Genomic DNA, 15,405 nt, shown 5'->3' on the forward strand with positions numbered 1-15,405 from the left:
TTTCAAAATATAACCAATAAATACAACATACTATCATAAAACTAGGTTTAGTAAATTGATAGAATAAGATCAATCAAATAATAGTAATTATGCGCCAAGGTGGGTATGTGAGATATTATTGTCCATATATTTGTTGAAAAAGGTAGGTACCTTATTTATTTTGTTACTTTTAGTTCATATGAAAATGAAATTTTCTAAATAAAATTTGAATTATTTCTTTTTGTGAAAATTAATTTGGCACAGAACCACAGTACAGAACTGCATCGGGTACTTATAATCTGACAGAACAACCAGTGAGTTTATTTGGATGTGTCCACTCACCGATCCCAAGTTAAGATAAGTAACCATTGACCAAACATACCAACAGATCCCCAACCGTCTAGTTCAAAGTCAGGTAATCATAATGAAAATTTTCAAGAAGCTTAAACTTCATCGACTTAACGGCAAACGCCAACAGTCTAACGAAGGAAAATAATTTTAACTTTGAAAATCGTACAATTAATATTAACCCGTTCGGTATTACTTGACTAACGTTTATATGACATGCAATATATAATAATTTTAAATAAGTACATGAATAAACTAGTTTATGTTTAGAATTAGGTTATTGTTTGTCGGCCGGATTTTGCACGGGTCACTAGTCACTCCCGTTTCACATAACAGCTGTGCACAAGGAAGGCAACTCAATACAATAATTTTTGATTTGGTTTCATAATGTTGTTGTTGTATACATGGACAAAAATTGTTACAATCAACAAAATCTTTTGAACAGTTTAAGCCTTATTTACCATGCAAATCAAAGAAACATTTTTATTTAGAATTTCATGAAAACCTTACAAATAATTTGAATTGTATGTATTTATGTGATGTTATAGAATATACAGTGTTAGGAATATTTCGTGGTAACTTAGGATTTAACACTTTAATAAGCGACAATGTGTTAGAAAGAAACAAATGTACATTCGGTGTATAGTCTAGTATCCTTATTTCAACTGTAATAATCTACGCTGACTTTAGATTGTCTCACTATATCTCTAACACATTGGTAATGCTGTGTAACCTTTGCATTTTCCGTTGAGAGTAAAACGATTATTGTTTTACGTTAAAATCAAATGACGAACGATTTTTGTTATCATAAAAAGGAATATCGCTTAAGCCGCGTTTTTATCTGTAACGTTTGAATTCAAGTTATTCATTTTTTAATTTTAAATAGGTAGGTATATCAAAAATAAATATATTAAAAACATATATATTTAGGTAGAGCGGAACTTATCGATTTTACAGCGGTTTAAGTGAGTGAATGTCACCAAATGACCAATTGACAGGCATCTTCGTAATCGGTAGAATTTTAAATATTTCTTGTTTTGTCATATTATAAAGAACTAATCGCATCGACTCAATTCCGAGTTGCATTTACCTCTAAAATTTGGCAAAAAATACTGTTTTCCAACGTGTTTCACACAATATTTTTTCTAATTTTTAGATGGATGCGATTATTTGAATTCAAATTTAAAGTACTTGAAACGTCCCTACGAGCGTCCCTCGTATTTCCTTTTAAGTCGCCTAGTAAAATTGGAGACGTTTATTTGTTACTATGGAAGCAAGAAGTATTGTTTAATGTCATGTTTCGTGATTTTGATTGTCAAAATAAGTAGAAATTAAAAATTGTTTCTTTTTCCTAAATAATTCACTATTTTTTAATAAAAGTAGAAGAATATATAAATACTGCAATGTCAGATTCAGAGAACGACGTACCGAGCGACATTGAAGAAGCGGATTAATCTGCGTTATTTACAATTATTCCTAAAGTCGAAGAGCAAGTGTGATTATTTGTCCTATAAAACTTTCTTGATATTATGGTAGTACACCATATTTAACGACAATAAAGAGGTAGTTCAAGTAATTTAGTCTTACAGTTATTCTGTACTTTTCGCAAATAGAGGCGAAATTTACTTTTCATCACCAGTTAGGGAATATTTCACTTTTTGTGTTTTGTGTTTTATAAAGTATCATTTTATGTCAAAATTAGAAAAAATAATTTCAATAATCCAAAAAGATTGATTTCTCAATTTTAAAACTATAAAACTGTGAGGAGTATTATATTTTTTAGTAATTGTATTTTTCTCATAAATCCGTCGCAAAAATATTTTCGAAATAATTTGACCGTTCTGCGAAGTGGACAACAACTACTTTTCTGACTAATACCACGCCGAACATTGAATTCCAACACAATGAAGAACGTGATGCCGATCGACATTTCGAGACAGACATCTCGATGTTTCACAATCGTAAGGAGAGAGGTGTAACCGCCGACTACTTTCGATCTTATTCCGATCTCACCAATACGGTATAATACGCTCTTATCTGAGACGTAAACCAAATAATATGAAGGGTTCTAGAGAAAAATTGATAACGAATTAGAACATGGTAAATTACCCCGGGGGGGGGGGAGAAGCAATTGGTACTTATTAGGTATTGTGCAATGGGCATGCATAAATTTACAAAAGAACCTAGGTATGATGAAATGAGTAAAAACAGCAAAGGATAAATAGTTGGATTGAGCTTGTGCAAAACAAGTAAAAGAGAATGGTTGGAAAATTGATGTTATGTGGGCAATCCAATTTGGTGGTCGGTATCTCCGATTTTCACAGACCTAATTTTCATATAACATTGTGTTGTATTGAATGAAGTGGACTGTATAATTTTATTTTGTATTTAAATTTTCTATTTATTTTAAATGAAACAAAGTCCCATTTATTTTCTGGAAGCAAAGCTTCTTTTTATTAGAACCAAACGTTCTTGCTTCGGTCTATATATACTACGTTCTCGTCTCGCTACATAAAAACGACAAGTAACGAAGAAAGAGAGACTGCCAGAGGCGTAGAGTAGAATGAATTTCTAAATAAAAAATTAAAACTAAAATTAAAACAAAATCAAACATAGCGCCGGCCTTGAAAGTACCAGCTTTCAAAAAGAAAAAAAATATACATTAAAGCAATAAACATAGCTTAAAATTATATACAAGTAAAAAATAAGTACAACCAAATAACCCTTAATCGTCTATAGGTAAAACACATATTTTATTTATGGCACGTTTAGTGATACCACTGTAAGTCTTTACTGTCACTACTCTAACAAGTCCATCACTGCCTGGATGAGTCTTTACTATGCATCCCAATTTCCAACTCATTGGAGGGGTATCATCTTCCTTTAAGAGCACCATAGATCCCACTTGGATAGTAAGTTCAAGTAGTCCTTGGACCACCTAGTCCAAAAGTGCTGTATCATCATAGTAATGTGCTTGTATCGAGATAACTGAATTTTATGGTCAGCAGGAACAGCTGGCTCTGGTATTGTTTGAATAGCAGTACCGATTAAGAAATGTGCTGGAGTCAAAGGCTGTAGATCATCAGGATCTTCGGTAAGAGGAAGGAGAGGTCGAGAATTTAGGATGCCCTCAATTTGAGATAGAAGAGTATAAAATTCTTCATAAGTAAGGTAAGTGTTGTTAAGTACACGTTTCAAATGGTGTTTAGTAGAGCGAACTGCACGTTCCCACAATCCTCCCATATGAGGAGAGTAAGGAGGATTAAAATGCCAAGTAATCAAGTTATCGGTTATAAACTCTTGAACAACTAGAGATTGGCTTAATTCAAAATACTTTAATAAATCCTTATTTGCCCTTACAAAGGTACTTGCATTATCTGAATAAATGTGCCTACATAAACCACGACGAGAAATAAATCCTTTGAATGCATTAAGGAGCCATCAGCGGTAAGATCACTAACTAGTTCTAAGTGAGTGGCCTTGGAAGAAAAACATATAAACAAACATATATAAGACTATGTATTTCTTGTTACGCAGCTTGCTGTCCTTTATTAAATATGGGCCAGCATAGTCAATACCTACCGTATGAAATGGCTTTGATGGGTTAACCCTTGATGAAGGTAGTTCACCCATTTTTTGAATTAGTCCAGTAGGCTGTACTCGAAAACATTTTACACATTTTCGTAAAACTTTGCGGATAGCTTGGCGACCAGAAAGAGGCCAAAACTCATTTCGACTGGTAGCTAGTACTGTTTGAGTACCAGCGTGAAAAAGCCTTTTGTGCTCATGATTAAAAATTAATTCTGTGAAATAATCCTTACAAGGTAAGATAATTTGATGCCTTTGGTTATAAAATAGATCAGATTTGTTCAGCCTGCCACCAACTCTCAATATATTTTCGGAATCTAAGAATGGTGAAAGAGGAAGCAATTTGCTTTTACGTGAAATCTGTTTTCCTGATTTGAGTTTGTCTATTTTTGGTTTAAAATTCTTGTACTGTACTGATTTTATCAAAGTACATTTAGCGATATTAATTTCTTCCAAAGTTAGTTCACCTAAATTTCTGAGTTTTACTGACCTTTTGCAATTCGATGCAAACCTAAATAAATACGCAGTCACATGCAATAAAGTTTTGTAATTAGAGTATTTAGATATTATGTCAAAATCATTGCATATCTGTGCTCCCAAGGTTAAATTTATAGAAAGTTTTGTTTCTGGTAAATTTGTAATACCATTATTTGGAGCTAAAGGCCATTGGCTAGAATGCGGCAAAAAGGAGGGCCCATTCCACCACATTTTATATGAGCTAATTTCTGAAGGTTGTACTCCCCTTGATACGAAATCGGCTGGATTTTCCGAAGAAGGCACATATCTCCATTCATTGTTCATCGTTAAGCTATGAATTTGAGATATTCTGTTAGCTACAAAAGTCTTAAGAGTACTAGGTTCCTTTTTTATCCACGCCAATGTAATTGTGGAGTCACACCAAAACATTATTTTATCAAAGGATAAATTCAATGATTCCAGTAGCCTTGAAGCTAATTGTGCACCTAAAAGTGCTGCCATAAGCTCCAGGCGGGGAAGGGTAATTGTTTTCAAAGGTGCTACCTTGGATTTTGCACAAGCTAAACTTACCTTATAGCCAATATTATTTCGGGATAAAATATAAATCACTGCTCCATAAGCGCTTGTGGAGGCATCAGTGAAACAGTGAAGTTCTAAGTCAATGGCATTATTGATTATCAGACAACGTGATATTTTTAATTTATTAATTTCACATATGTTGTCATAAAAATTTAAAAACGATTTAACATAGTAATCCGGTAAAACATCGTCCCAATCTACCTTGAGTAACCACAATTTCTGCAGTAAAATTTTTGCCGTTATTGTCACCGGGGCGATTAATCCCAACGGATCAAAAACTTGTGATATTATAGATAGAATCGATCTTTTGGTATAAGTTTTTATACTTAATTTGTTAGCGGAATAACTAAAAACGTCCTCTAAGGAGAACCAAAAGACTCCTAACGTTTTTGTACTGGATCCATCCTTAATCATAAATTCAGAGGAAGAGAGATCCAGATTTAAATTTTCAAATATTTCTGTTCTATTTGACGTCCATTTTCGAAGTGGAAATTTAGCAGAATCTAGAATATTTATCAAGTGTTTGATTAAATAAATGGCGTCTTCTACACTGTCGGTTCTTGAGATTAAATCATCCATGTAGAAATTGTTTTCTATAACGTGACTTGCCTCGGGAAAATCCTTTGAATTTTCTAAAGCCAGTTGCTTCAAGCATCTGGTGGCTAAGAATGAACTAGGACCTAAGCCGTAAGTTACAGTATTAAGTTCATATTCTTGAACCGATTTGGACTTATCTTCTCGCCATAATATATGTTGAAATTGTCGATCCGAGGGATGTAACTTTATTTGTCGATACATCTTCTCTATATCTGCCGTAAAGGCAATTTGGTGCTTTCTAAATCTTAACAATGTATTAAATATATCAGGTTGTATGATTGGACCCACCATCAAAACGTCGTTCAGACTGATATTATTAGTTGATTTACAGGAACCATCAAAAACTACCCGTACTTTAGTAGTCAAAGAACTAGATTTTAGTACACAGTGGTGAGGTAAAATGAATTTAACTTCTGACCCTAAAGATTCGTTTACCAAGGACATATGCCCCAACTTGAAATAATCTTCCATGAATTTAGAATATTCCGTATTCAAGTAACTATTATTCAGCACTCTTTTTTCTACAGACTTCAGTCGCTTTAGAGCTATATCCCTAGTTTGGCCAAAAATAGGTTTTTTTTTTAAAGGTAATTTAACAACAAATCGGCCATCACCTTCTCTATAAAAGTTTTTTACGAAATGCTCCTCACAATATTTTCTTCTACTGAGTAAACGGATTGATTCGTATTAGAAACTTCCTCAATTTTCCAAAAGGACTCTAATTGTTCCTGAACGTCTATTTTAGAAAGATTACAAAATGTAGCCAATGAAGGGGCTGTAAAATTTCCTGAAATGATCCACCCCAAATGCGATTCCTGTAGAATAGGTAGCCTCTTCCCTAACTTGATTTGATTGCTTAATAAAAGTTCGTAAAATATATTACAACCAAGCAAAATGTCAATCTTAGCTGATGTATCAAAAGTAATGTCAGCCAGCAATAAATTTTTAGGAATTTTAATGTTTGAAAAATCTATATTAAACTGTGATACCTTGCCTGTAATTTGATCTATGACTAAAAATGGCAAATTTGCTTCAAATTCAGTATGAATTGATTTTATTTTTGCCTGAAAAATTTTAGAAACATTCGTAGAATTTGTTGCATTTATACCTACTACTGGAATTGAAACAGATTTATATGGTAAATTCAATGCATGTGCTAACTCGGTCGTACAAAATGAACTTTGGCTTCCGGAATCCAAAAGAGCTCTGCACCGCAGTGGTTTATTATTAACATCGAAGATATCTATCAATGCAGTGGATAAAATAACACAGTTATTAAAAATACTTGTAGAACTCAAACTATTAATTTCGGATGCAGTTTCACCACTTTTGACGATTGTAGATTTAATTTCAAGTTCATTTTCGTTATTTGTTAGACAAATTTCCTTTAGTATTAAAAAATCTAGTTGCATTACTAACTTCACTTATATGTAATAATACGTTATGTTTCTTGTTACATATGCTACAATTGTATCCTCTACAAACATTAGCAAAGTGGCCCTTGCGAAGACAATTTACGCAACCCTTTAATTTCCTTACTGAATTTAGCCTAGAGACTGCATCAAACCGCAAAAAACTTTCACAATTATAAATTAAATGATCAGATTTATTGCAATATATACAAAATTGACCTTTAGTCTGTAAAGAAGCTTTAGCACTTTATTCTGTTTTACATTGGTATTATTATTTATATTTTTATTTATACTGCATCTTTCCTTTAAAAAGTCAACAAATAAATCAATTTTCGGGGATTTTATTTTATGTATTTTAGTTTCCCATTCCTTACGTGTATATTTGTCAAGTTTCTCTTCTAATAAAAATAATAAAATTCTGTCCCATTCATCTACGGGTTCTTTTAGTTGCCTTAATGCTCTATAATTTAAATTGAATATGTCTAAGAAATTTTCTTTATTGATTTTAGGCAAATCAAAAATATTTTTTAAATGGATTATAATAAAAGATTTTGTATCCTCGTACCTGTCTTTTAACATATCCCATGCTATTTCATAATTTGAATCAGTACTTTCTAAGTCACCTATTAATTTTGCAGCTTCACCTTTTACTGCTGATTGCAAATAGAAGAATTTTTCTGTTGTAGACAAACTCGAATCATCATAAATTAGTGATTTAAATCGGTCGTGAAATGATGACCAATAATTTTCTTCACCCGATAAAAATGGTAAGGAAATTTTTGGTAATCTTAGATTATGAGATATACCTGATCGCGGCCTAGAACTATCGACTATCAAAGATTCAATATCTGATACACCATCGTTCGTGTTCATCAAGGTTTTAGCATCATTTAGTAACTCATAAAATTTGTTTTCAAATTCTCTACGATCCTTATCAAAAACAATTTGATTTCTTTCCGTATCTTCTAAATTTTCCTCAATTTCCGATTGAATTGTTTCAAAATCGTCTAAAGATACTTTAAATCTTTCGAATCTATCGGCTACGTAAATTCTTTTTGAGGGATCTTGTTCGATTTCCTTCAAAAAATTCTCAAACCTTGTAACTGATGCCTTAATAATAGACCTTTTCTTATATAAATTCTTCATTTTTTCCGACTCGGCCATTTTATTTTATTTTTATCGCGCGCCTATGAAATGAGTTTTGATTTGTTTACTAGTAATAACTTTACAGAAAAACTGCGACCTTTTTGTACTTAGCCGCTCCGTTGGCGCCGTCCGAATGTTTTGTCTACTTGGCTAATGATAAAAAAAACGGAGTATACTACTTTCTTACTAGGATCTAGGAAGCAAATATTGCAAATACCTTTCTAAAGATACAACATGAATAATTCAAAATAATTTGTTGTGTATTAATCGATATTTATATTAATTGCAAATTACTTGTGAATTCATCTCGATACCTTAATATTGAAGATAATATTTGAGCAAGAAAATAAGGCAATTTTTTTTATAATAAAGTAAAGAACAATACTATATTCCTATATTGAAACCAATTTTTACCTGTCTTTAAATTTACGTCAAATAAGTGTGCCTTACCGACAAGGTAATACCTATAGTTTTGTTTAACGTTAACCTGAAATATTTTATCTTGCAATTGTATTGAACTATATATTATTTACTGCAAAACAATAATAAAAAACTCTTCCATCAGAAATCGACGACACTATGAGGAGGAATAAATAATAAAATGGAAAGGACTTACAGGTTTCTTCTTCCTGATGCAGTAGTTTGAAAGGATCTTCTTGTGCACAACACAATTTTATTTATTTATAATTTGTTAATCATCGGCTCGAATGACCAAAATGTTGTATTGAATGAAGTGGACTGTATAATTTTATTTTGTATTTAAATTTTCTATTTATTTTAAATGAAACAAAGTCCCATTTATTTTCTGGAAGCAAAGCTTCTTTTTATTAGAACCAAACGTTCTTGCTTCGGTCTATATAATACATATACTACGTTCTCGTCTCGCTACATAAAAACGACAAGTAACGAAGAAAGAGAGACTGCCAGAGGCGTAGAGTAGAATGAATTTCTAAATAAAAAATTAAAACTAAAATTAAAACAAAATCAAACACATTGGTAGTAAATGAAGTAATTTTTTCTGCATTTACGGATATTTAGCGATGTAAACGTGACAATATCATTTCAATTTGGTTAAAACGTGTTAAGCTTAAAACATATATTTAAAGAATGTTCTCCAATCCTGCTATTTCTATTGAGTACGATAAAGTATTTTTTACATTGATTACTATCTTATGAAAATAAATTTTCGAAATATTTGGCTGGTTTGAAACTGGATCTGAAATTTCATAACTTTGAATAAGGAATAAACTCCTAATTCTCTTTCTCCCGGGGAACAAATCCAATACGCAGAATATTTGTCATTTATTACTTACTGGCTGTTATAATAAGTTCACAAAACATCATGCGATCGTTGTATCAGTTGGCTCCACCTCCATGCGTGTGGGAATCAATGATATGTTGCGCAATGGAAAAATTGGAACAGAGATCAAAGGTGCCCACCACGAGTGAACAATAGCTGTAAACTGTGACTTAAAAAGTCATACGATTTAAGTTTATCTTTGCCAACACCAAAGTCCGTCAAAATTCAAGTTAACTAATCCATCTAACTGCATGACATGAAAAATTACTAAAAACAAAGTTACAATGATTATTTTTTGAAACACTGTTCCTACTGTCACAATAACTCGTTTTGTAGCACGAGTACTACAAAAAGTCATTGTGACACAAGTTTTACACAATATTTTTTATAATAATAAAATGACATTAGTATCATTACCTAATTTGTGTTCATTATGTTTGTACTGAAGTGATATGTGTAAAATGTATAAGTTTGAATCTCAAATTTCAAGTCTTGGTTTGACTCATCGTAAAATTAACTATAAAATGTAAAATAAAAATACATACAATGACTAACTGTATGATACTAAAAATTTCTAAAAAAAATTCAAAGAATTGTATCACTGTAAATAATGATATACCTAAAAGTCTCTTATAAACACGAACTACAAGAAGTAATTTCTTAATAATTCACATATATACAAAATTTACTCTATGACATCGGAAACAAATTCACAAAATAACCATTTCAGCAATGTTTTTGGTAACTTTTTATACAGTTTAACTCATGGCTGAAATTCATAGCTAACATGGGATATTTAGTAGGTAGTGGGGTAATCAAGCCCCTTCACATAAGATTATGGAATTTAGAAGAGAAAGAAAAATCAGTTTCAACCTAAAATACACATACACCCAAGAATAACAGAAAGCACAAACTCATTTTAAAATTTTTTAAAATATTAGTAGTGTCAGGAATCAATTAAAGGCGCCTCCGGGAATGAAATACTATAACAAATATTACGTTGAATTATGCTAAGCTAATACTATAGCGTTATTTTTGACGAAACGACAGATGTTGCCACGCATCACAAATGTTTATTGACCCACAAGAAAGTTTGGTAGGATTCATTGATTGTCATGCTAGTAATTAAGAAAGTACTATCTTAATCCTAGTTATTATTATGTAGGTATAGGGGCTGATACATGCAACTTATTGTTAGGTGAACAAAAGAGTGCTGTTACAGTACTGATGATGCGGTTCTTCATATGTAATTGTATCTTTGGGGACAATTGAAGGTTTATACCGTATACTTTTGTACCGTATAAGTTTGTTTGAGGACCTGACATTTTTGATATATAAATTTGTGTTTGGGGTCATTGGAAAGGTATATACGGTATAAGTTTATACCGTATATGTTATACAATTTAAACTTATACTGTCCCCATATAAACACTTATCCATATATATATATATATATATATATATATATATATATATATATATATATATATATATATATATATATATATATATATATATATATATATATATATGTATATATATATATATATATATATATATATATATATATATATATATATTATTACTTTGCTTTGCTTCCAAATATTCATTCAGAAATTTTCAGTTTATTAAGTAGACCGCAACTCCTACAATTTTGATGCTAAAACAACTCATAAACAACCATTTTAAAGGTCACAATATATAGTGAAAAACCTTTTATTTTAAAACGGTGAAGGGTCAAAGGGTTCGAAAGAGACTGTGATTGCGCTGCCGCGCGTCCTTTAAACACTCATATCACCGTCAATTTTTGTGTGACAGAAAAAAAAACCAAAAATTTCTTATCAGAAAATTACCGACATTCTCTATCATCATTTTTTTATACGTATTATTCATCGTTTTTGAAATATTATGAGAAGAAGGCGGTTTCTTAAAAATTCGAAATTTTTTTTTCTTAAAATTTGGATTTTTTTGAAAAATATATATCTTAAAGCAGCTAAACTGTTAGAATCCATCAAACTTTCTACATTAAAGTTAATTCTGGACGAAATACGAATAATGTTAATTTTGGTGGAAATGGCACTTATGAAACCCATTGATTTAAAAGAAAAAAACCATTAGATGTTCCTCTTACTTGCATTACAGCTCACTCATTTTACGTGCAAAAGACCATGCTCTGGTAACTTTAATGAGCGTGAAAGTTCACTACATATTCTTATTTCCTAAACTCATCAGAGGGCGCAACACAGCTCCGCGATTGCGCATGGTATACAATTATTTATCGATCTATCAGCTGAAAGGTACAGCAACAAGTTTATTATTTCGTTATTACTATTGTGGTTATTGTTGGTGTTTAGTAAATTGGATAGTTTGATTTGTGCGTTTATAGTTTTGTGTTATTCTCTCATTATTCGGATTCCGCCATTTTTTTGTGATTTTAAGCTTATTGATTAAGAACTTTTTCAACATGGTTTTTAACTGTTGCGTTAATGGCTGTAACAATTATAACAAGGATGCCCAAATGCATATTTTTCCAAAATATCAAATAGTAAGTAAAAAAATATGCCATTAACTTTATCCTAACGTGCATGTCATACATTCTTGCCCATGCCAGGGTTTATATTTTGGAGAAATTTTATGTGGCCTAAGTTAACAATAACAATGGTTAACAAAAACGGCATAACATCTGGCATGCCTATTTTTGCTTATATTTAAAAGTGTGAAAAATTAAGTCAATATAATGTTATATAGGTATATAAAGAGTCCGAAAGTCGTACCGTATTTGTACTATTCACTTTAGTGCAGAAGCCCGCTATGTTGGAATCAGAAATAAATCGACCTTAAAACAGGATGCAATTCCTTCTCTATTTCTTAACGCTTCTAACAGGAAAGAAGGTGAGTTTAATCAATTTCCAAATCTATTAATTATAATTTTTTTTCTTTTCTCTTTCTCATGGATATCAGTGAAGCAGTAATACTAATAATAACTATAAGTATTTACGATAAATGAAAGAAATATGTCTTTTTACAGTTTCTTCTGCCAAAATGGTTAAACTACGCTCAAAGCATAGTTTATCAGAGCAAATAGGTTCACCTGAAGTAGAAACAGTTAACATCTCCATACCATCAACTTCAAAATTGATTTGTGAAGAAATTTTACCAGTTTCTTCATCTAAACTTATTATACCAGAACAAAATATGCAATCCCAGGTCATGATGTGTACTCCAACAAAAATTTCAAGTAAGTTTTTTTGTAAAATAAATGATAAAAGATATATAGATTAAACAAAAACCATTTTTAATTTTTAGGAAATTTGATTTTTAATAAATAATGCTTCATAAAATACCTTACTTTTGGCATAATCAGATTTTAAAAATGGTTAGTTTTTTTATGTTTCAGTATGTAATTTTTAGTCCATTATATACTGTGTTTGTAATATGTGAGTTTAATATTTTTTTATTTTCAGGTTTAAACAAAGCCACAAGATTGCTTTCTAGCATCGGTGTAAGAAAAGCTTCGGAACTAACACCAAAAGCAAAAAAGCTCTATAGGGTAGCTTCCAGTCTTCGAAAAATTTCAAAGAAATTAAACTTTGGTCATACATCCCTTAAAAAAAGGATAAGGGTACTGGAAAAAGTGTCTTATACTGCTGAAGTTTTAAAAACCAAAGTAAATAAAACTACTTATGATTTTATTATGTCCCAAGTGAGGTGCCAAGGAGTAAAACCTAAGGGAAGGAGGTATTCCCTTGATGAAAAAATATTTTTTTTGTCACTTCTTAAGCAAAGTCCTAAGGGGTACAAACTAATAAGAAAAATATTTGCTGCACCATCAAGAAAAACACTCACAAACCTGCTGGGAAAAATTCCTTTTAACATGGGAATAAATCCAGCTATCATGGACTCACTCGCAGTTCAGAAAAAAACATGTCAGAAATGGATAAATATTGCAGCGTTATGTTTGATGAAATGGCCCTAGATCCTACTCTCCAATATAACAAAAAAAAAGATATTGATGGCTTTCAAGACAATGGTGGTGAAGAAGGAAGAAAACCAGTTATAGCTGACAAAGTCATGGTTTTTATGGCACGGGGAGTATGCAAGAAGTGGAAACAACCATTAGCATATTTTTTCAATGAAGCTGGAATGAAAACGGACATGCTTGTAAAAACAATAAAAGAGGTGGTCCAATCATGTCAAGATGCTGGTTTACATGTGAAATCAATTATTTGTATCAGGGAACTGCTAATGCTGCAGCCATAAACAAGTTGTATGACCAGACAAAAGAGTATTTTCTACGAAAAGGGGATGATAACAGGTTGTTTGGTGTCCTCATTGGAGGTAAAGAGGTCGTCCCTCTCTATGATCCTCCACACCTACTTAAAGGTATAAGAAATAATTTATTTAAGTATTCTCTTCGTTTCAAGTGGAGAAAAAATTCTAATGAAACTGCAAAATGGGAACACCTCAACAAATTATTTGAAATTGAGAACTCTGAGGATGATGACTATAAGCTCTGCAAAAAAATAACAGCGCATCACATAGAAAATACCAAAAAAATGAAAGTGTCTGTTGGCAGCACAAGTTTTCAGCAACAATGTGGCAGCTGTAATGAAGAGAATGGCTATGGGCAATACTACAAATAATTCAGAGGGAATGCCAAGAGAGGCAGAAGAAACTGCCGAATTTTTACTCTTCATGAATAAGGTGTTTGATAGTGTCAATGGGACGTGCATTAAAATGAAACACCCACGAGATTTAAAATGTGCTGTTTCATCAAAATCAGTACATAAAAAGTTTTGGATGGAAGCTATTAAAGTTTTCCAAACAGTGGAGTTCTTTTATACGAAGAGAGCCAGAATTGTTCCTCCTTCTATAAAAAATTGGATCCAAAATTCCAAAAAGATGGTGTCGCCTTTTTATGTACAAAACACATGAATCAGGATCCTTTAGAAAATTTTTTTGGCTCCATTAGAAGTCATGGTGTTAGGAATATAAATCCCAACGCTGCTTCCTTTGTAAATTCATTTAAATCTGTAATTGTGAATAATTTTTTATCGAATCATTCTTATTCGTCCAATTGTGAAAATGATAATTTGGAAGGCTTGGATAACCTAAAACATATGTTAACTTCCTCAGTTTCAATGCCAATACCTTTTTTCAGCCTTCCAAATATTGAATTCCCCGAATATAAATCAGACTCAAGTAGTCTTTTAAAAAAAGGGAAGCTGACATATGTTGCAGGATTTGTGGCAAAAAAGCTCTTAAAATCGATAAAAATGTGCCCGCGGTGCCGACAGGATTTGGTAGGAGGTGACGGAAAAGAACCAGATAATTTTGTTATAGATGCTAGAGCATATTCTGCAAATGCTTTGCTGGCACCTTCTACCAATTTCAATAAAATTTTCAATAAATGTATATTTTTATTAAGTAATATTTTGCCTCAATTATGTCACTTGGCAAACATTACCTCAGTGTTGAGATCATTATTGAAAAATGAATTTACAGAGGATGTTTTTCGTTGTGAAGATCATGATACGTTCAAATCGTTTCTTTATTATGTTTCCAAATTTCATTTATTTGTATGGTTGAAAAACATTAATAAGATTGTGAAAGGGAAACAAAAAGTTGAAAAATCATCAGATAAGATGAAAATATATGCTGCACAAAAATTTGAAAAGCAATTGAAATATTCAAAAAAAATGAAAAATTTCAAATGTTTGAATATAATTTAAGTACCTATCTAGTTATATACTTAGTGTTAATAAAAATATATTGTAGGGAAAGTATTTTATTTTTGCTTTTCGTAATCCAAATAACCTGAACATTGATTTGAACTGAAAATTTTAAACATTCCGCCAAATCTTTAGTCGTTGCTGTTTCCTAAACCCGCAAGGTGGCGCTAGTCGCAATGTTCAAATATAATGTGAACAGTTTCCTATCTATCCCACTATCCTTTATCTATGATTTAGATCATGATCG

The 15,405-nt window shown here is 31.6% G+C and overlaps 2 protein-coding genes across 2 annotated transcripts; one reads left to right on the forward strand and one right to left on the reverse strand.

The window, feature by feature from the left end:
* Positions 1–3,052: 3,052 nt before the first annotated feature.
* LOC130453149 (uncharacterized) lies at positions 3,053–7,853 on the reverse strand. The gene is made up of 6 exons (XM_056792756.1): positions 7,546–7,853; positions 5,173–6,187; positions 3,910–4,962; positions 3,688–3,806; positions 3,340–3,646; positions 3,053–3,265 (listed from the first exon to the last, which is right to left on the reverse strand). Exons 1-6 carry the CDS (start codon positions 7,851–7,853, stop codon positions 3,053–3,055), a joined length of 3,015 nt encoding a protein of 1,004 aa, XP_056648734.1.
* A 3,861-nt stretch (positions 7,854–11,714) lies between these two features.
* Positions 11,715–15,209, forward strand: LOC130453026 (uncharacterized). Its single transcript, XM_056792610.1, has 4 exons — positions 11,715–11,971; positions 12,175–12,318; positions 12,455–12,664; positions 12,891–15,209. Exons 3-4 carry the CDS (start codon positions 12,469–12,471, stop codon positions 13,400–13,402), a joined length of 708 nt encoding a protein of 235 aa, XP_056648588.1. The 5' UTR covers positions 11,715–11,971; positions 12,175–12,318; positions 12,455–12,468; the 3' UTR covers positions 13,403–15,209.
* Positions 15,210–15,405: the final 196 nt, after the last annotated feature.

This window comes from Diorhabda sublineata, chromosome 2 (genome assembly GCF_026230105.1).
Source record: "Diorhabda sublineata isolate icDioSubl1.1 chromosome 2, icDioSubl1.1, whole genome shotgun sequence".
Classification (NCBI taxonomy): domain Eukaryota; kingdom Metazoa; phylum Arthropoda; class Insecta; order Coleoptera; family Chrysomelidae; genus Diorhabda; species Diorhabda sublineata.